Source organism: Crocuta crocuta, unplaced genomic scaffold (genome assembly GCF_008692635.1).
Source record: "Crocuta crocuta isolate KB4526 unplaced genomic scaffold, BGI_CrCroc_1.0 scaffold233, whole genome shotgun sequence".
Taxonomy (NCBI): domain Eukaryota; kingdom Metazoa; phylum Chordata; class Mammalia; order Carnivora; family Hyaenidae; genus Crocuta; species Crocuta crocuta.
This window is the reverse complement of record NW_027529526.1, coordinates 7,716,073-7,734,258: the sequence shown is the minus strand read 5'-3', so window position 1 is coordinate 7,734,258 and position 18,186 is coordinate 7,716,073. Positions and strand designations below refer to the sequence as shown.

General features: G+C 48.2%; 1 protein-coding gene across 1 annotated transcript in view; it reads left to right on the top strand.

The window, feature by feature from the left end:
- LOC144229173 (F-actin-monooxygenase MICAL2) overlaps window positions 1-18,186 on the top strand; it is a 115,651-nt gene that overhangs the window by 53,341 nt on the left and 44,124 nt on the right. Inside the window, exons 3-7 of the mRNA XM_077761187.1 lie at window positions 6,564-6,771; window positions 10,002-10,118; window positions 11,495-11,596; window positions 14,219-14,374; window positions 17,376-17,476. Coding sequence (XP_077617313.1) covers window positions 6,564-6,771; window positions 10,002-10,118; window positions 11,495-11,596; window positions 14,219-14,374; window positions 17,376-17,476 — 684 coding nt within the window. The remainder of the gene's footprint in view (window positions 1-6,563; window positions 6,772-10,001; window positions 10,119-11,494; window positions 11,597-14,218; window positions 14,375-17,375; window positions 17,477-18,186) is intronic.

The window sequence follows — 18,186 nt, the reverse complement described above, 5'->3', positions numbered from 1 at the left end:
CCGGCACGCATGCCCCGACTTCAGGGCGCTCATGCCCAGGTGGGGAGAGACCGCAGCATCCGACCAGCCCCCAGAAGCAGGAGGCACAGCCTTGAGGGTTTGTACTTAGAACATCAGACCAGGGCTCCAATACAAGTGGACTCACAAGGCCAAGGGGCATAATGTTTACAAATGAAACTGTCCCTGAAAATCCAGACCCTGTGGTGGTGGGGTGCTGGCATTCCTCAGAGCACTGGCTCAACCTGGAAAGGAAGGACCGGGAGGAATGGAATGTTTCTCAGAGGCATTTGTATTATTATTATTATTATTTTTTTTTCCAGAGCAGGCAGGGAGAGCAGGATATCTCTTTCCTTTTCCTTTCTGCAAATTTCTGAGGTTAGTGAGTGGTGGTAATTGTTACTCAAGAATAACTGGGTGTGACCCAGATACAGGAGAGCCGACCGGGGTGGGGCCTGTCAGATCAGATGAGATTTAGCTCCCTGCCCGGAGTGCCCCTTGAAATCCCCAGGAAGAGCCCCTGTCTGACCACCCCCTCAACCTACAGGGTTTCTAACCTCCATGGATAGAAACGGAAGTGGCTACATCTCTCCATTTAGGGCTGCCCTGCAGGGTAGGGGTGTGAGGCCCGTCCCCTGCCACAGGCCCCCCATACTAGCAAAGTGGGTGGCACTTAGGATCAGAAAACTCTGTCCTGTGATTCTGAGATGAACTGTTTTCACCCGTGGTAACCCAGAAACAGGGCCTTCCTGCCTGGGTTCTGGTAAGCAGCTGGTCCCAAGAGCCGGTAAAGCTGGGAAACCACATGAGGAAGTGTGGTGGCATGTCCCTGGAACCAGAGAGCTGGCCCGCGGGGCAGGGAGACGGCGCCATGCCTCACCGCCCATCGCTCAGCTTGCTGCCAGGCTGTCAACCCCCCAGATGCACTGGAGGAGGCGGGCACTGTCCACGGCCAAACCCCTCACTGTCAAGGCACATGCCCCGGTCCCTTCCTGGGCTTGCACGAGCTTGAGGTCCATCTGGCCTGTAAACTTCCACCCCAGGGAAGCACAGGAGGCTCCGCCCAGACACAGGCCTATAGGCCTGTGCAAAGGCCCTGTGTACCCAGCCTGATCCCCAGCTCCATGCAGTGGGCCGGGGTGTGCCCCGTGCAGGGAAACGGTGAAAAGTCACCTTCCTTCGTCCTGACTGCACCTCTGAGGTCTGCTTTACTGTCATATCAGATATGTGGTTCAGCACACAGGCCGTGGACCCCCATTGTCTCTATTTGTATCCAAACTTGACCGCTTGCTCATCCTATGAACCCACCTGAGAGACTTTCTTATGCTCCTTTGCCCGTTTCTTAGCTTAAAAATGGGGATACTCAGGGTGCCTGGACCAAGCAGCTTCACTTCTTCTGTTCCTCAGCTTGCTCATTCACAAAGCGGAGGCAATGATGACCCTGACCTCCCAGGGCCATGGGAACAATGAAATACATAAGGTGATTAGGACAGTGTAAGTAGAAAGTCCTGGGCACAGTAGAGTTTTAGATACCATGCTTATCGTTTTCAACAAGGTTCGGAGCGCCGGGGGAGCGCCGGGGAACCGCAAGCCTGCCTTGACTGCTGCCTCCGAGTGCTGGCTTCTCGGTGCCCCTCCTCGCTGGGACATCTGCACACAGAGCCCCAGGGACACTGGAGGCAGCGTTCAGAAGCGGAAATCAAGTCTCCAGACTGCTAACCCCTGGCTTAGCCCCTGGTCCCCTGGGTGTTTCCCTCTGGGGACTCAATACCTTTAGCATGCTTGGCATGGGCCCTCTGCACCCACCCACTTGTGGATCGGAACATGCACTGCACCGTCAAGAAGTGGGGAGCGCTTGCTCGGCTCCTCTTGGATGGTGCAGGAGTCCCGTGTGGCTGAGGCCCCCCAGCCCTGTGCCTGAAGCATGATCTGTGCCTCAACTGTGGGCTGGTCTCCTTGTCCCCGGTTCCCACCCCTTGATAAGTAAGAGCTGACTTTTCCATGTGCTGTTTGTCTCTCCACAAATGCACCGCCAAGCTTATCTATACAGTGGGCTTCCTGCTGGTGTTGGATCTGCCCCACTCCCCACTGGGTCATAAATTGATGTCGCCCAAGCATGCAGATCTGCTGACGTCCGTGATGCGGGTGGCCTTGGCAGACCCCAGCTCCCCCCCCCGCCGCCCCCCGAGTGGGTGGGAAAGGCAGACATAAACCCTGGCTGACATGAACTGCACATCCCAGTTACTGACAGAGAGCCAGAACTGGGTAGGCGGGGCGTGTGTGAGAAGTTCGTTCATCCATCAACTGTTTATTGAGGCTGCCCGTGTGCCAAGCGGTGTACTGGGCTCTGAGCGTAACACAAGTGCAGGGGACACAGGGAGAGATTTTGAGGAGCACTCATGCTGGCCTGGGAAACAGATGCAGATCACTATAAGACACAGAGCCTTGTTCTGGGGTAACATTAAGGATGGACCCTGTGGACGGAATGTACAGTGTAATTTGGGGGTTCAAGGAAGGCCTCTGGGCTGAGTCCTGATGAAAAGTTTTCTTTCCTCGGCAACATGTCCTCAGCAGTGAGAGCCCAGATGGGTCTGGGAAATGTGGAGAGTCTGCCGGACTGAGTTCTCACAAGCCTTTGCATTGGGGTCTTTTTGCACCACACCCAACATGGAGAGCATCACCTGCAGGCATGCCGGGGAAGCCTCCTTCTCGCCTGTCCTCTGCCCGGGTCTGGGGCAGCTGCACTTTGCAGCCTCTGGTCAGAACTCTAAGTTCCCATGTTAATCATAACAAGCATGTTCCAAGAGGAACCGACCGGGCCCCTGCCAACAGGCCTTCTCTCCTGTCTTGATAACATCTGCACCGAATTTTCTCCCTTTATATAATTAGGCCCGTTGGTATTTGCTTTGACTTTACATTACAGTATCACTGGCGTCTCTGAAATTTCAGGCCCAAAGTACATGCTGGGGACCCAGAGTGGTGAGAAAACTAAGCTTTTGCCAGCAGGATTTCAGGTTTAGCTGGGAGGGTGAGAAACTGTACACTGGCTACTGTTTGCATGAAAAATGCACAGCAGCGCCCCCACTGGTGGGAAAGGGATCTCCTGCCTTGCTCTGGGAGTGGTGCTGGGTCAGGCCTGGTGGATAGAAGGGTGCAGGAGAGCTCCCCTCCTCCTCCTCCTCCTGCCCATCTCCACCCCCCGCCCCCCACCTCCTCCTCCCCTCGCACAATCCCTGGCCCTGGAGCGACAGGACTCAGCAAACAGGAAAAGATGCACTAACGGCAAAGAAATGCAGTGAATCCAGGCTTAACCCCAAAGCCGACCTCAGCGTCTCAGGGTTCGGAATCTTACTTTGAAATGCCCGTCATGGTCTGGCCAAGTCAAGCCAGAGGAGCTGTTTGGGGTGTGAGATAAGGAGTGGGGCTGGTGCCTCTCCCCGGTCTGCTCTAACCAGAAAGGAAGCAAACGGATTTGCATACCCATTCCCCGACATCTCTGGAGTGAGTCGTATCTCAGTGGTGACTTCATTTCCCCTAATAGGGTTTCTACAGGCTCTCTGGAAGGTTCCAGCTGGTGAGCCGCGCTGATTATGGTGTGGGAGTTTGTGATATGCTTGTTTGCACTTTCCCTTTGAGACCCCAGAGGCCCCAGATGAGTGATAACTGGATGATGGAATATTTGCTAGGGGAAGGGAAGTGTATTTTCCAAAGATAAGGTTTGATCCTGAGCAGAAGGGAAGTTTCCAGATGCCTCTGACATGTTGAGCAGTGAGGTGTGGGGACAGATCTCTTTCCCTGTTGCCTTGCTGGGGTGTCTGCAATTATTTATCCCATCCACCCACCCCCCGCTCCAGGTGGACTCTTGAAGGTGTTTCAGGGGCTGCTGGGGGGCAGGGCAGGGCGCTACACAGGGGTCTCTGACTCTCTCAGCCAAAACACTGCCGTTTTCCTCTCTCTTTAGACAGTGCTGGCACTTCTCACATGATTTTGTTTAAATAGAAGGACTTTTGCCCAGTGTAAACAATGGGATCATTACATGTTGTCCCTTCTCTCCTAATAAGCTGTAGCTTCCTTGGGGAAGGACCCTGGTCCTGTTCAACACTGCGGCGTCCATTGGAACCTAGTGTGGGACTTGTGTAGAATCCTGTCCTGTCACCTCCGCTTACCACAGCCTGCAGGACCGAGGCCATACTCCTTCACTTGGTGTTTCAGACCCTTAGCAGCTGGCTCCAGACTGACTCATCTCTCCTCTCGCCTTCCTTTCCCTTCCCTCAAAGTACCCTTCTCTGCCCACCTTAAAGACCTTCTTTGTCTTTGAATGGATGGCTCCCTCTGCTGAAATGTTCTTTCTTTTTATTCCTGGTAGAAGGAGTACAGGAGTAGTAGTACAGCCTGATGGGCTCGGGAGTGAGACCACCTGGGTTTGCATCCCGACTCTGTCCCTCTGGATCTGGGAAGCCATGGGCCAATTACCTAGCTGCATTGTACCTCTGTTTTCCCATCTGTGAAATGAGGATGACAATAGTTTTTTCCTCTCCAGTTGGTTGTGAAGACGAAAACCTAAAACACACAAAGCACTTAAATGGAGTGTTTGGCATGTAGTGAGTGTTCAACAGATGTAGGCTGGATGGTGGCGATGGTGGGGAGGAAGGTCACTGTTACAGAGCTGCTCCGTGTAGTCTTGTCCAGCTTCTCGGGCAGGGTTAGCCTTTCCTTTTCTGGGCCCCCCGTAGAACTCACTGCAGAGGGCTCTGGTTACTTATTCCGCAAGTCGGAGTTTGCCACTAGACTCAGAGTCCCTAGAAGACACGGACTGGGGGGCACCTGGGTGGCTTAGTCGGCTAAGCGTCCGATTTTCGCTTAGGTCATGATCTCACGGTTCGTGGGTTCGAGCCCTGCGTCGGGCTCTGTGCTGACAGCTAGCTCAGAGCCTGGAGCCTGTTTCAGAGGCTGTGACTCCCTCTCTCTCTGACCCTCCTCTGCTCACTCTGTCTCTCTCTCTCCTAGAAATAAATAAAACATTTAAAAAAAATTAAAAAAAAAAAGACACGGACTGGGCTCAGCGATGGGAATAACAGTCTCCACTAGTGTGTACCCAGCTCCATACCATGTGTTTTTTCTTCTCATGCAAGCATTTTATTAAGATATGACTCGCATACCGTATCATTCACCCTTTTAAAATATGTAATTCAATGGTTTTAATATAGTCACAGAGTTGTGCAAGCGCCACAACTATCGAATTCTCAAATATCTTACCACCATGGAAAGAAACCGCATACCCATTATGGGTCATCCCCCACCCTACCTCCATTCCTAGGCAGCCACTAATCCACTCTCTGTCTCCCTGGATTTGCCTGCTCTGGACATTTTATATAAGTGGAATCATAGATATGTGTCCCTTTGTGTCTGATTTCTTTTGTTTAGCATGACATTTTCAAGGTTCCTCCACATATCAGTACTTTATTCCTTTTTATAGTTGAATAAGCCATTGTATCAATAGACCACATCAACTGATAGACATTTCGGTTGTTTCTCATTTTTGACTCTAATGGATAATCCTGTCATGAATATTCGTGGACACATTTTTGTGTGGACATATGCTTTTACTTCTCTTGGGTATAAACATAGGAATAGAATTGCTGGTTCATATGGCAACTCTATGTTTAACTTTTTGAGGACCTGCCAGACTGTTCCAAAGCATCTGTACCATTTTACATGCCTGCCAGTAATGTATGTGGGTTTCAATTTCTCCGCCTCTTCACCAACACTTGTTTTTATCTGACTTTTTGATTATAGTCATCTTAGTGGGTATGAAGTGGCATCTCGTTGTGGCTTTGATTTGCATTTCCTTGATGGATAATGATGTTGAGCATCTTTTAATGTGCTTGTTGGCCATGTATATATCCTCTTTGAAAAAGTTTCTATTCAGATTACCTCCTGTTCCTTCATTGGGTTATTTGTCTTTTTTTATTGTTGAGTTGTAAAATTCTGTATCTATTTTGGATATTAGTCCCTTACAAGATAGATGATTTGCAGATATTTGGGGGGCTGTCTTTTGATGCTTTTATGATGGCCTTTGAAGCACAAAAGCTTTTAGGAGTAAAGTTCGGTTTATTTTCTTCTTTTGTTGCTTATGCTTTTGGTATCACATCTAAGAAATCGTTGCCTAATCCAAGGTCACAGATGCACCAGAAGCTTTTTTGATGGAATCTTATTTTCAATAATTCTCCAAGGAAAGAGCAATAGACCCATTAACAGATGAGGAAGCTAAGGTATCAAATGCGAGAGGTGGGGTTTAAGCCCAGTTCAGTCTGACTCAGAACCTCAAGTGTATCTGTGTCTCCCCCCCCCATCCCCAAGTCCTTATACTTCTGTGTCCTTCATAGGGTTTGGCACAGTGCCTGGTTAGGCCCATAGGTAATGTACCTTATATGGATGAATGGCAGGTCCTAAGAGGTGTTTGGTTTGTACTTTCAGGTTGATTTGAGTGGATCAGTTAGCTCATGACTAGGAGTTTGGGTCCACAATGCTAGAGATCACTGAGTGTCTCTCTTTTACCTTTGCAGTGTCTCATCGTTGGGGGAGGACCATGTGGTTTGCGCACTGCCATTGAACTTGCCTACCTAGGGGCCAAAGTAGTTGTGGTGGAGAAGAGGGACACCTTCTCCAGGAACAATGTGTTGCACCTCTGGCCTTTCACCATCCATGACCTGCGGGGCCTGGGAGCCAAGAAATTCTACGGGAAGTTCTGCGCTGGCTCCATTGACCACATCAGTGAGTAGAGCCAATGGTGGCACCCCATTCTGGAGGGGGCTGACCCTGGGTGGGACACATTTCTCCACACTAAGGAGTCTCCAGGATGTTCCAGCTTACAAGTCCCTGGGGGATCCATGCATTCACCTGGCAGACATTTCATGAAGGGCCTGCTTTGTGCCTTGTGCTGGCTCAGTGCTGGGTATGCCCTACTGAATGGTAAGCATGTCTTGTTCACCAGAGTATCTCCAGGGTATAAAAGCATTCTTGACACATAGTAGATGTTCAGTAAGCTTCTGTTGAATGAATTAAATATAAGACACAGAAACAGAGGCAAGTGATACAGTCTGCACTCTCAAAGAGCTCACCGATCTTGTCAACAATAAACTGCACTTTAATAGAGTAGTCAGACTTGCTGGAGGAGTTCAGAAGAGGGAAGGCGCGCAAAACTATTAAGTGGCCTCTTAGATGTTGTGTGGTGGTACTGGGGGAAGCCATGGCGGGATTTAGAACAGAGGAATGACACAATCGGCATATCCTGTACCAAGTGTCCTTGAGTTTTAAAAAGAGAGAGGGCATCCTGATTGGCATTCATCCAGACAAGGAGGGGAAGGCGAGAACATGGATTCCAGGCCCTGGACCAGCCCTGTACCCTTAGCACGCTCAGGTAGGGCAAGGTGAGTACTGAGGCCCTTCTGCTCCGCATTACTCAGGCCTGGGTCTCTCCAGGCAAGACGTGTGCAGACCAGCTGTAGGAGAACTTACAGCTATAGGAGATTTCCTTTCATGCTTAGCAGGGAGGAGGTCTTTAGCCATTGTGTATATAAGACTGTGACCCATAAAAGTCAGGGAGATTAGTATATGGGGAGAGTTCAAGGGTTTGAACAGATCTGGGTCCCAAATCGATCTTGCCCATTTGCTGCGTGACTTGGGTCAATTTCCTTAACCTTCTTCAAGCCCCAAGTTTTGTCTCGCACACATGTGATTAATGTCTGCTAACCAGGACAAGGATTAGGTGAGGTCAGGTTTGTGATGTGCTTCTCACTGTGCGTGGCAAGTAGTAGGCATGTAGGAAGTACTTGCATCCACTGGTGTAGCATGAGCAAGAGGCAGTCAGGGTCCCTGACTTCAGGGTTCAGTCTCTCAACCAGTGGGTGGGAGGAGAACCCCAAGAGCCATGTTCTTATGAGGACAGGAGGTAATGGGAAAGGGCGTGGGGCTCAGAGGAATGACTAGAGACGACGGTCAACCACGTAGGGTGTAATTTAGTCACAAATACAGGAGAACCGATGGGCAGTGGCCCCACACTTTATTCCCACTCTGGGATGAGAAAATTCCAGTTGTCTATTGGAAAGAAATTTGGATTTGCCCATAAGGCCGCAGTGTCAGCTTTCAGGGTATTCCCTACCACCCGCAGAAGAATTTATGTTGGTTACTGACTTATGATGATGACATTGAGCACCACTTTCTCATCAAGCCCTCCTGAGAGGCAGAGCTGGGCACCAGAGGTCCTCATGAGGGCCTCAGTCTGTTGGGCTGCCTTCCCTATGGACCAGGAGCCCCTCTCTGCCCCATTGGTGGGGCTCCCATTTAACCCCTCATTCTCAGAAAAGTCCCAGTATGCAAAAACACTGGCAGGACTCTGGATCCCATTTTCTGACATTCAGGGCGCTCATTGCCAAGAGCAGTTCAAGTGCCCGTGAGAAGGGAGGCTGGGAGAATTTATTGAATGCCTACTGTGTGCTGGAACAGGATGGATTAGGAAACTTGAAATGATAAGAAGAGACCAGGCCTGTTTCCAGGCAGGAGGGGGGTTGGGTTCTTTGAGCCCCAGCTGACTGGCTTCCTTCCAGACCGACCGTGGCCTCCAGCCCCAGTGACGCCCCAGCCCTCAACACTGCTCAGCAATTCTCCACGGTCCTGTGTCAGCATCCTCCTCCAGTCCCCAGGCTGCTGCTCCAAACCTCCACCACAGCCGCCTCCTTCGAGCAGATGGCCTTCCTCCTGTGCTCTGGGGGAGAGAAGCCACTGGCGGCACTCCTAAGTCCCAGCCCCCTCTTTCCTCCTGCACTCGCCTCCACCCCAGTACCCATTCCTTCCTCTTGCCCCATGTGGGAGGCAGACCTAGCTGCTCAGCTCCCCTCTCTCCCTCATGGTTTCCTGCCCCCCCAACCCTCTGTTATTTCCTTTACCTTTTTCTATTTCAAGAAAGGGAGGATATAGACTTTGTCTATGCGTCTATTCATGCCTCCTTCCTTAGTGATCTGACTTTTCCCCCACCATGCTGCCAAAGAGATTTCCACAGAGATTTCCACCCCCAGGAAGACTCCTAACTCCCAAGGGCCTCTTTGTAATCCTTAATCTGTCTGTGGGGATCTGGTATTCTCCCGGCTTCCGGGAATGCAGCCCAGGCCCTGTTCTGCCGCTCCCCTGCCCCCAACCACCATGGTCTGAGCCAGTCTGTTTACATGTGTTTCCTCCTCTAGAGCGAGTTCCATATCTCTTGTGCCTACCATGGCACCTGGCCCATTGTGGATGCTCAGTAAGTGTTCAATGAACAAAGCCCAATAAATACAGAGAAACCCGCAGAAAGTTTCTTGCTCTACAGAAAAATATTTAGAGGCATACTCGCGTGTGCTGAATGGCAGTACCAAGGTAGAGAAAGGAGGTGACACTTATTGGGAGAGTTTAGAAAGGTGGGTAGGAGGTGAACTAACATGAGCCCAGTTCTAAAGGGAGAATTCCCCACCCAACCCTGACCCTGGATGGCTAAGAGCTTAGACCTAGTCCCCCACGAAATGAGCCATTTTATCACGGACTTAACTTGTGGCCATTCACTCTCTCTGTCTACTCCTCTTTCCATCTTTACTTTGTCAAACTCATACCCCATCTCAGGAAAGAGGCAGGAAAGAAAGAGCCTCTGTTATAATGGCATTATCTAAAAACTAGAGCACAGCATAGGAATCGGGTCTGGGTCCACATTCTAGTTTTGCTGCTATGTCACATTGAGCAAGTCACTTCACCTCACTGACCCTCACTTTCTTATCTATTAAATGGGAAATTATCCCAAAGGGTCACAATAAGAAAACACCAAGTGGTTGGCCCATAATTAGTTCTTGGTAGTGATCATGGTTGGGTTGATACATGGCTATGCTCAGAGATCACTGAGCAATGATTATATAGTACCCTGTATGCAGGAGATACTCAAGCATTACTACTGACACTTCTCTTTCCCCCTTCCTTTCTAATAGGTATTCGTCAGTTGCAGCTTATCCTATTCAAGGTGGCCCTGATGCTGGGCGTTGAAATCCATGTGAATGTGGAGTTTGTTAAGGTTCTAGAGCCTCCTGAAGATCAAGAAAATCAAAGTACAGTATACTTTTCCTTTCATATCTAGAAATCAGATATTGCAAAATGGAAATCGCATTTGTAGCTCTCAGAGGATGTTTCTATAAGAGTTATTCTTGTTGGGGGCTGTTTGGTATAATTCCGTCAAGGATATTTTACCTTTTTGGACCAGTGCTACCTACCACTTTAGTTTTGCTCTTCTCCCCACCCCGGGGAATTGATTAAGTCATTAAACCTGTAATTTGGTTACCCTGCCACTAGGAAGCAGTACTTTGACAAATGAAGTAATAAGTAATGAGGTTAGAAGACCTAGATTCGATTGTTTGATAAAGTTCATTCCTATGTTCTTCAAGCTGTGTGGGAATACACACAGTTATGTGGATATTTTGTACCCATATGATATTTTAAAATCCAGTTAAAAATAATGTGAAGCTTCTAGAGAAAATATGAAGTAAGTGCTCATGATATAATTTTGCATGTCATATTTTTAAGCCTTACTAAAAGTATAACTTACAAACCACAAAATTTGCCCACTGTGGATGTCTGATTATATAGTAATGTTTCCCTTTCTCCTTTTAATATGTTTATGTAAATGCTGATATCTTACACAAACCATGGACAGAGTTTGTTCCTAATGCCTCTGCATCTTACTTAATATTAAAATCTTCTGCTGAGGCAGGACCTTCAGTTTGGGCAGCTTCATGTCAGAGACCTCAGAGCTCCATGTGCTTGTTCAATTCTGACTTCCCCTGTCCTGGGCCCAGGATATTTGAGAATTTAGAAGAAGTGTTTAGGTGGCTTTTGTAGCCTCCCAATGACCTAAGTATGGCGTTTGCTATTTAACTTTCAGAGACTTGTGTGCCTTAACCTTTATCAAACCTCTGGTGCACGTTAAATCCCAATTATGGGTGACCAGCAAGATTTTACCTGAAAATGTTCTCATAGAAAGCTGTGTTCTGCCCAACACAGCATTCTGACCATAATGAAGTGCAAATTCAAACTGCTTTCTACATCCTGCACATCCTTTGGGCCTGGTTAGCAGTGGGAGGGCAAGGAGGAATATAAAGGAAGATGAAGAGAACATGAAGAATACACTGAGAAAAATAAGGTTGAATTGAGACTAATTTCAGAATCATTGAGGATAGACTCCCAACCTGTATAGAAACCAGTTACATCAGGCATAGGGTTGGTGCCGCTGGTTTACCTTGTCCCAGATTGAGCTGATATTAAAGCCAGAAGGAGTCCAGATGAGAGTATGAGTTGGGATGACTGTGGGTTTTTCCTCTGGCAGCTCATGGGGTGCCTACACCTAGTGGTATTATCCATTTTTCCTGGCCAACACGGAGGGGCCTCCCACCTTCCTCTGCCAACTCAAGTCATTTTTCTGTCCTGGCAGAAATCGGCTGGCGGGCAGAATTTCTCCCTTCAGACCACCCTCTGTCGGACTTTGAGTTTGATGTCATCATTGGCGCCGATGGCCGCAGGAACACACTGGAAGGTGAAGACTGTTCTTGGAGCTGAGGAAGGGGGTATGGGAGTGGGGGGAGGGGGCAGTGCAGAAAAGCAACATGGCAGGTGTGAAAGCTGGATGGGGCCTTCATAGAAGGGTAGGCTGTCCTGCTGTGCCTGAGGCTGAGCATTTAGAAGACTGTCATTTAATTGTCTCTGAACCTCAGTTTCCCCACCATAAAATGTAGATAATAGAATCTTCCCAGAGCATTGTTTTGAGGGCTAGGAAAGGACTCCTGTAAAAATATTTTATAGAGATAAAGTGCCATAGAAGTTAAAAGTCAACATCCATTTACTGAGCACGTGTCAATGTGTAATCCATGGTATTAAGAACTCTCATACTTCCCTCATCTACGACAACCATTCTTAAACTATTAGTGGCATTCTTCCACTGTCACATGTAATTCTCCAGAAGAAGGAGCCCATCTCTTTTTGTAACTTTTCAGCCCACTTCCTGCTGGGCAGTAAGATCTGTTTCTCCCAGACTGTCAAGGCGCAAAAGCATGCTTCTCTGAGTTCTGAAGTTGGCAACATCACATGTTTCCTTGGAGTAAGAGCTAGTCAGGTTGGGAGAGGAGCACCACTGCCAGAAATGCCTTCAGTCACCTCCCCCTCCCCCAGAGAGTAATCAGTGTGTAGGTTGTACAAATTTGCACTAACTGTATCAGTGTGAGACTACAGATGGTGGACAAAATGGTCCCACATGGCATCTCTTAGACTGGGGACTGGATCTGCTCTTCAAGCTTGCCCTGCTCAAGGGCTACAGGCTGCAGAGGTCTGACCGAGAGGGCATCTCCTCTGAGGACTGAAGGTACTCCCTGAATGAGGGTCGATGTTGGAGGCTTTGGACATGTGGTCTGCTTAGCTGGGCCCTACCCACCTGCGGGGACACCAGGGGCCTTTCCCCACTCCTATGCCTCCCTTTTCTCCTCCATCCCTACATGTGCCCCATCCCTGCAGTCAATAACCAATATCTGACCAAGATTTTTTAAACTGCTATCCTGTGCTGTTAGAATCTATAGGGCTATTTAGATGGTTTGATAAAACTGTAAGTCTGAATAATTGCAAATCCAAAACCCACACCTTGCCTGAGTATAGTTTAGCATTTCATGGACAGGAAGAGAAAGGTGAGAAGGAGGAGAGCCATTTAGGCAGCCTAGCACTGAATAGGTAGACTACTGCAGGGTTTTTCCATATTGGCACTCTTGGCATGTGGGGCCAGATCATTTTTTGTCCTGTGCACAGTAGGATGCTTAGCCTCTCCCTGCTAGACACCAGTAGCACCTCCGAGCTGTAGCAACCAGGAATGTCTCCACACATTGCTTAACTGGGGGCCAAGGTCACTCCTAGTTAAGAAATACTAGACTAGACAATAATGGCCATTTCTGGCCATTTTGATAAAAGTCTAATGAAGAATGACTTAAAAGAGGAGGCACTGAGATAAAAACCCAAGGTTTCCAGTTAAAGGAAACTCTTTCCTTGACAAAGAAGTCTGAGAATCAGCACGAAGTTTGAGTATATGGTGAGCAAACGTGGGGGGAGTTCTCAGAGGAGACTGAAGACAAAGTCATGTCCAGGGAGCCTTGTCTATGTGATGAGTGCCTTGAGTTAAACAAAGTAAACAACAGTGTCTGGGGCAGAGGGAAAATTGGGGATTGTGGGAGAGCCAGATGCTAGAAAGAAAGGGGTGTGGCAGAAGAATGAAGTCTGACCACCTGCTTGGGGTCCTCTAAGTCACTGCCATTAAAAAGCAATTTAATGTAAACCATTGACACTTATAAGCACCCCAAGGAATCACTGTACTAAATCAATTGCAAGTTAAGATTTTCGACATATTCTGTATTATTGAGTGTGGACTAAGTGCCAGTCACTGGAGACTGGAAATAGAAAATTTGTTAAAATCCTCATCCCACAGGGACACCTGGGATGCCCAGGTCAGTTAAGCCTCTGACTTTGACACAGGTCATGATCTCACAGTTCGTGGGTTCAGGCCCCGCATCAGGCTCTGTGGTGACAGCTAGGAGCCTGGAGCCTGCTTCAGATTCTGTCTGTCTGTCTGTCTGTCTCTCTCCCCCTTTCTCTCCCCCCCTCCCCTGCTCACTCACAGTCTGTCTCAAAAATAAATAACATTAAAAAAATTTTTTTAAAAGTTTCAAATCCCCATCCCACAGGAATTCAGTCTCATAATCCTACTTTTCAAAGGGGGAAAACATGAAGAATGCTAACAATGTATGTAGTTTTAATCGTAGAAGTTCAAAGTGCATGTGTCATGAGTGTACCTAGCAACAGTGCCTGACAAATCTTTCAAAGGATGTGCTCTCCAACTGACAGTGGGAAGGTCACTTTAGCCTTTTGTTTGTAGAAGCCTAACCAGAATAATTGGTCCTGTAGATTTCAGGAAAGGAAAGAATCCCACTGAGTTAGGCCTCTGGTGATGTGTTTCTTCCTTGGGTACAGACCTTGGCATTTCCGCTGTTCCTATTCTCTAGAGATGCAAAATTCTGGTTTCAGAGGCCCATGAGGCAGCCGAGAATAGCTTCCTCAGTCATCTTTTTCAGTTTTCACACCAAATCCAGAAGAAAGACTCCCTTTTTCTCTTCTCCCCATGCAGGGTTCCGAAGGAAAGAATTCCGTGGGAAGTTGGCTATTGCGATCACCGCCAACTTCATAAACAGAAACAGCACAGCCGAGGCCAAGGTGGAAGAGATTAGCGGTGTGGCTTTCATCTTCAACCAGAAGTTTTTTCAGGACCTTAAAGAAGAAACAGGTGGGACCTTCACCTTTCTCCAAACCAGGCCATCATCCACGCTGGGCTTCCCAGGTTTGGGGATTGGGAGACTCACTCTGATCAAGTGGAAGCACAGACTTCTCCTTAGGATAGAAATTGGCAGGATTCCTTCAGGGACCAGAGCAATTCTTGAGAGAAAGTTCTGGATATTGTACATGAAAATGGATAAAGATGGATTTACTCAGTGCCCATTATGTGCTGCTCTTCAGTATCATGAGATACAGAGTTGAGGTTGACATGGTCTCCTCCCCAAGTGGCTCCTTGTCCAGTGAGGGACAACCATCCTAACACAGGGGGGCTGGCCTATGAAGTGCAGGTCCTTTTGTGCAGTGTGCCAGCTGCCCTTCCCCATAAGGGACACCCAGGGATGCCCAGGGAACATGTACTCACCCGAGAGCATTAGTTGTTCCCCAGCCGTGGGCCTTGGGGAAAGAAGATACCCATTCATTTACTCAACAAATATTTATTGACTGCCTTCTGAGTGCCAGATGTTGCTCAAGGGCCTGAGAAGGAGCGGTGGGCAAAACAAGACCCCTGTCTTGGAGCTTATAGTCTGCTGGGAGAGACTGTCAAGAAACAGCGAGCATGCCAGGTGGTCAGAAAGATGGTGGAGGGAAATACAGCACAGGGAAGGGGAAGAGGGATGAAACCTGCTGCCGATGATGTAAATTCCCGATTTTTCTTTTAGCCTGATTTTAAAATCTGTATTTCTCCTCGAAAGGCAGTGTAACAGCAATGCTGAATAAAATTTTCACACCAGAAATAAATCATCCACACCCAGCATCACCTAGTACAGAAACCGTTCTCACGTTCATATACTTCTTTTCAGTAATTGTCCACCCGCACCTTTTGCAGGACTCTAGCTCTTATCAGTGTCAATGCCCCTTGTGATTCGGATTTTATCCTCCAGCCTCCCATTTTAAGTATTGTCCACATTGCAGCCAGGTCTTCCTCATGGTCAATTTTGCAGGCTGCAGAATAGCTCATTAAGTAGATGCACCATCACCGCCTAAGCATTTACATTGGAGGCCGGCAAACTATGGTTGGCTACATGTGTTTGTATCGCCTTCCAGCTAAGAATGGTTTTAATATTTTTGAATGGCTGAAAAAGCAAAAGAAGAATATTTTGCAACAAATTGAAAGTTACATGAAATTCCAGTTTCAGTGCCCATAAATCCAAGTGTATTGGGACACAGTCATGCCCATTTGTTGACGTTGCTGCCTGTGGCTGTGAAGGGTTTGTGGATCCCAATGGCCTGCAAAGCCGAAATATTTACCATCTGCCCTTTACAGAAAAAAGTATGCTGGCCTTTCGGTTATGTACTGTTACAGGTAAAACTGCTCCCTGGGAATATTGCAAGTTAGTTTTCTAGGAATGGGATTCCTTATTGAGCTAGACTGTGCTGCTCACTGGCCACTATGATGTGTGCCCGTTGGGCGATTCTCTTGAGTTTTGCCACAGTAGCATGATTTTATTAGAGTGGGTTTTTTGTTTTGTTTTGTTTTGTTTTTTTAGGATTTTATGTTTTATTTCTTTTTTTTCTAAATATACTTCATTGTCAAGTTAGCTAACATACAGTGTATACAGTGTACTCAACTTCAGGAGTAGATTCCCATGATTCACCACTTACATACAATACCCAGTGCTCATCCCAGTAAGTGCCTTCCTCAGTGCCCATCACCCATTTTCCCCATTCCTCTCCCCCCGCACCAACCCTCACTTTGTTCTCTGTAGAGTGTTTTTATTCAGCATATTATGTTCTGAATGATTTAAGAATTGTCCAATCCTCCCTTCCTCTCAAAAACCAAGAAGATAAATACTTCAATAAACCACCAAATATGAATTATGACAGGACATTGAGGGTGTGTTTCCACATGTCTCGTGCGTTTCCTTTATGTGTCGCTGTGACGGTCATCTTTGGCCATTGTTCCACAGTGCCCCTTACATAATGACAACGCTGAATTTCCTCTGATTCTCAGGGGAGCCCTCTGCATTGATGGCTGTTTCCTATTTAACGGTAATAAACGGGTTCCCCTGGTTGACCAGCATACCTCTGTGCCGACTGCTGATAAGTTGTGATGGGTCTGTTTCTTTCTCTCCGAAGAAGCTAAGCCAGTGCTTCTCAAATTTGCCAGTGCATCCGAATCACCTGTCGGGCTTGTCAAAGTACAGATTGCTGGCCCTACCGGCAGAGTTTCTGACTTAGTGGGTCCAACGTGGGGCTCTGATCATGCGCATTTCTAAGTTCTCCGGTGACACCGATGCCTGCTTGGGCCAGGGGCTACAGCTCTGTTTTAAACTCAGAAACCTAGTCTATCGAGTGTTTTTGCAATGGCTGGAAAGTGCAAAGTGCAAAACCCAGCCCTCCAACCTGACTCGTTCCTTCCAGGGCACCTGGATTTTCCCTGCACACACAGGAATGGGAGAAACACGGCCTGAGCACCGTCTTGGGAGAATTGACACCGCTCTTTGACTCTCCAGCCACATGGAGGGCCTGGTGGGTGGGACTGGGAATCAGACCGTCCGGAGTTCAAATCCTGGTGCTGGTGTTAGCTGCTATGCTGTGGACAGCCGTTGGCCTTTCTGCCGTGTTTAGTTCTAACTTGGAAGTGCTGGTCCACAGCCCCTAAGGACTTGGAGGTTTTTTTTTTTTTTAAAGCGCTTTAGTCATATTGCAATATATAAATATACCAAATCAACATATTATACACCTTAAATGCACACCGTATTCTACATCAATTATATCTCAATTTAAAAAACACACAGTGTCTTAATGGAACTATAAAAGCTAGCCGGGTGGGCTTGGGTAAATTCTAGCACTCAGTTTTCTCTTTCCCAACCTTGGATGTTTTAAAACCTTGTCCAGCTTGACTCTATGCGGGTAAACAATGGCACCCGTAATGCAGCAAAGTAGAGCTCTTGGCATGGAATGGGCACGGAGGGGAAAAACACTGAGTCCGCTTCTGCTTCTCTCTGCAGGGATTGATCTGGAGAACATTGTTTACTACAAGGACTGCACCCACTATTTTGTCATGACGGCCAAGAAGCAGAGCCTGCTTGACAAGGGTGTCATCATTCATGTACGTATCGCCTGGCCGCGGCGTCCTAACTGTCATTCTCTCTGGGACCCAGCAAGTGTGGGAGCAAGCTGCTATCCTGCCCCCAGTGGAGGGAAGGTGGGAGGCAGGAACGACCATCACCCACCATTTTCCTTCTGCTTGGTGGTGTGTGAGNACGAACCACGAGATCATGACCTAAGTGAAAGTCAGACGCTTAACCTACTAAGCCACCCGGGCGCCCCGAGATGGACCAAGTCTTTGCCTTCCCCCTGTCTCATTCAAGCCTGCTCCCTTTTCTGGGAGGTCCCACGCCATTCGGAGACCCCCAAGTGGGACACCGAGGCCAATTCACTTGTGAATCTCACACGTGGCCCCCTTGTCATAGTGTCGGAGAGGGGAGCCCTCTCTTACAGTCACAAAGGCTCCACGTGAATCTTGGCTCTGCCACGGATTAACTCAGGCCTGTGACTAAAAGCTGCTTAACTTTTCTGGATTTGGGTTTTCGTATCTGTAGAACAGGAATAACGGTTTTTGTCTGAACGGGGGTACAGAGCAATGGGCCCCGTGCCTGGAACAGATTGGGGGTTTGGAGATACCTGTGTGATTTCTGTCTGGTTCGAAAACCTGCTTTTTGGTCCTGCTGACTTCCTAGCCTCTGCTTCCGGCCTGTGCATCTTCATGCTTAAGCCGAGTACAAGACTGCAAGAAAGGAGCGCACGGGGTGGTGGGCC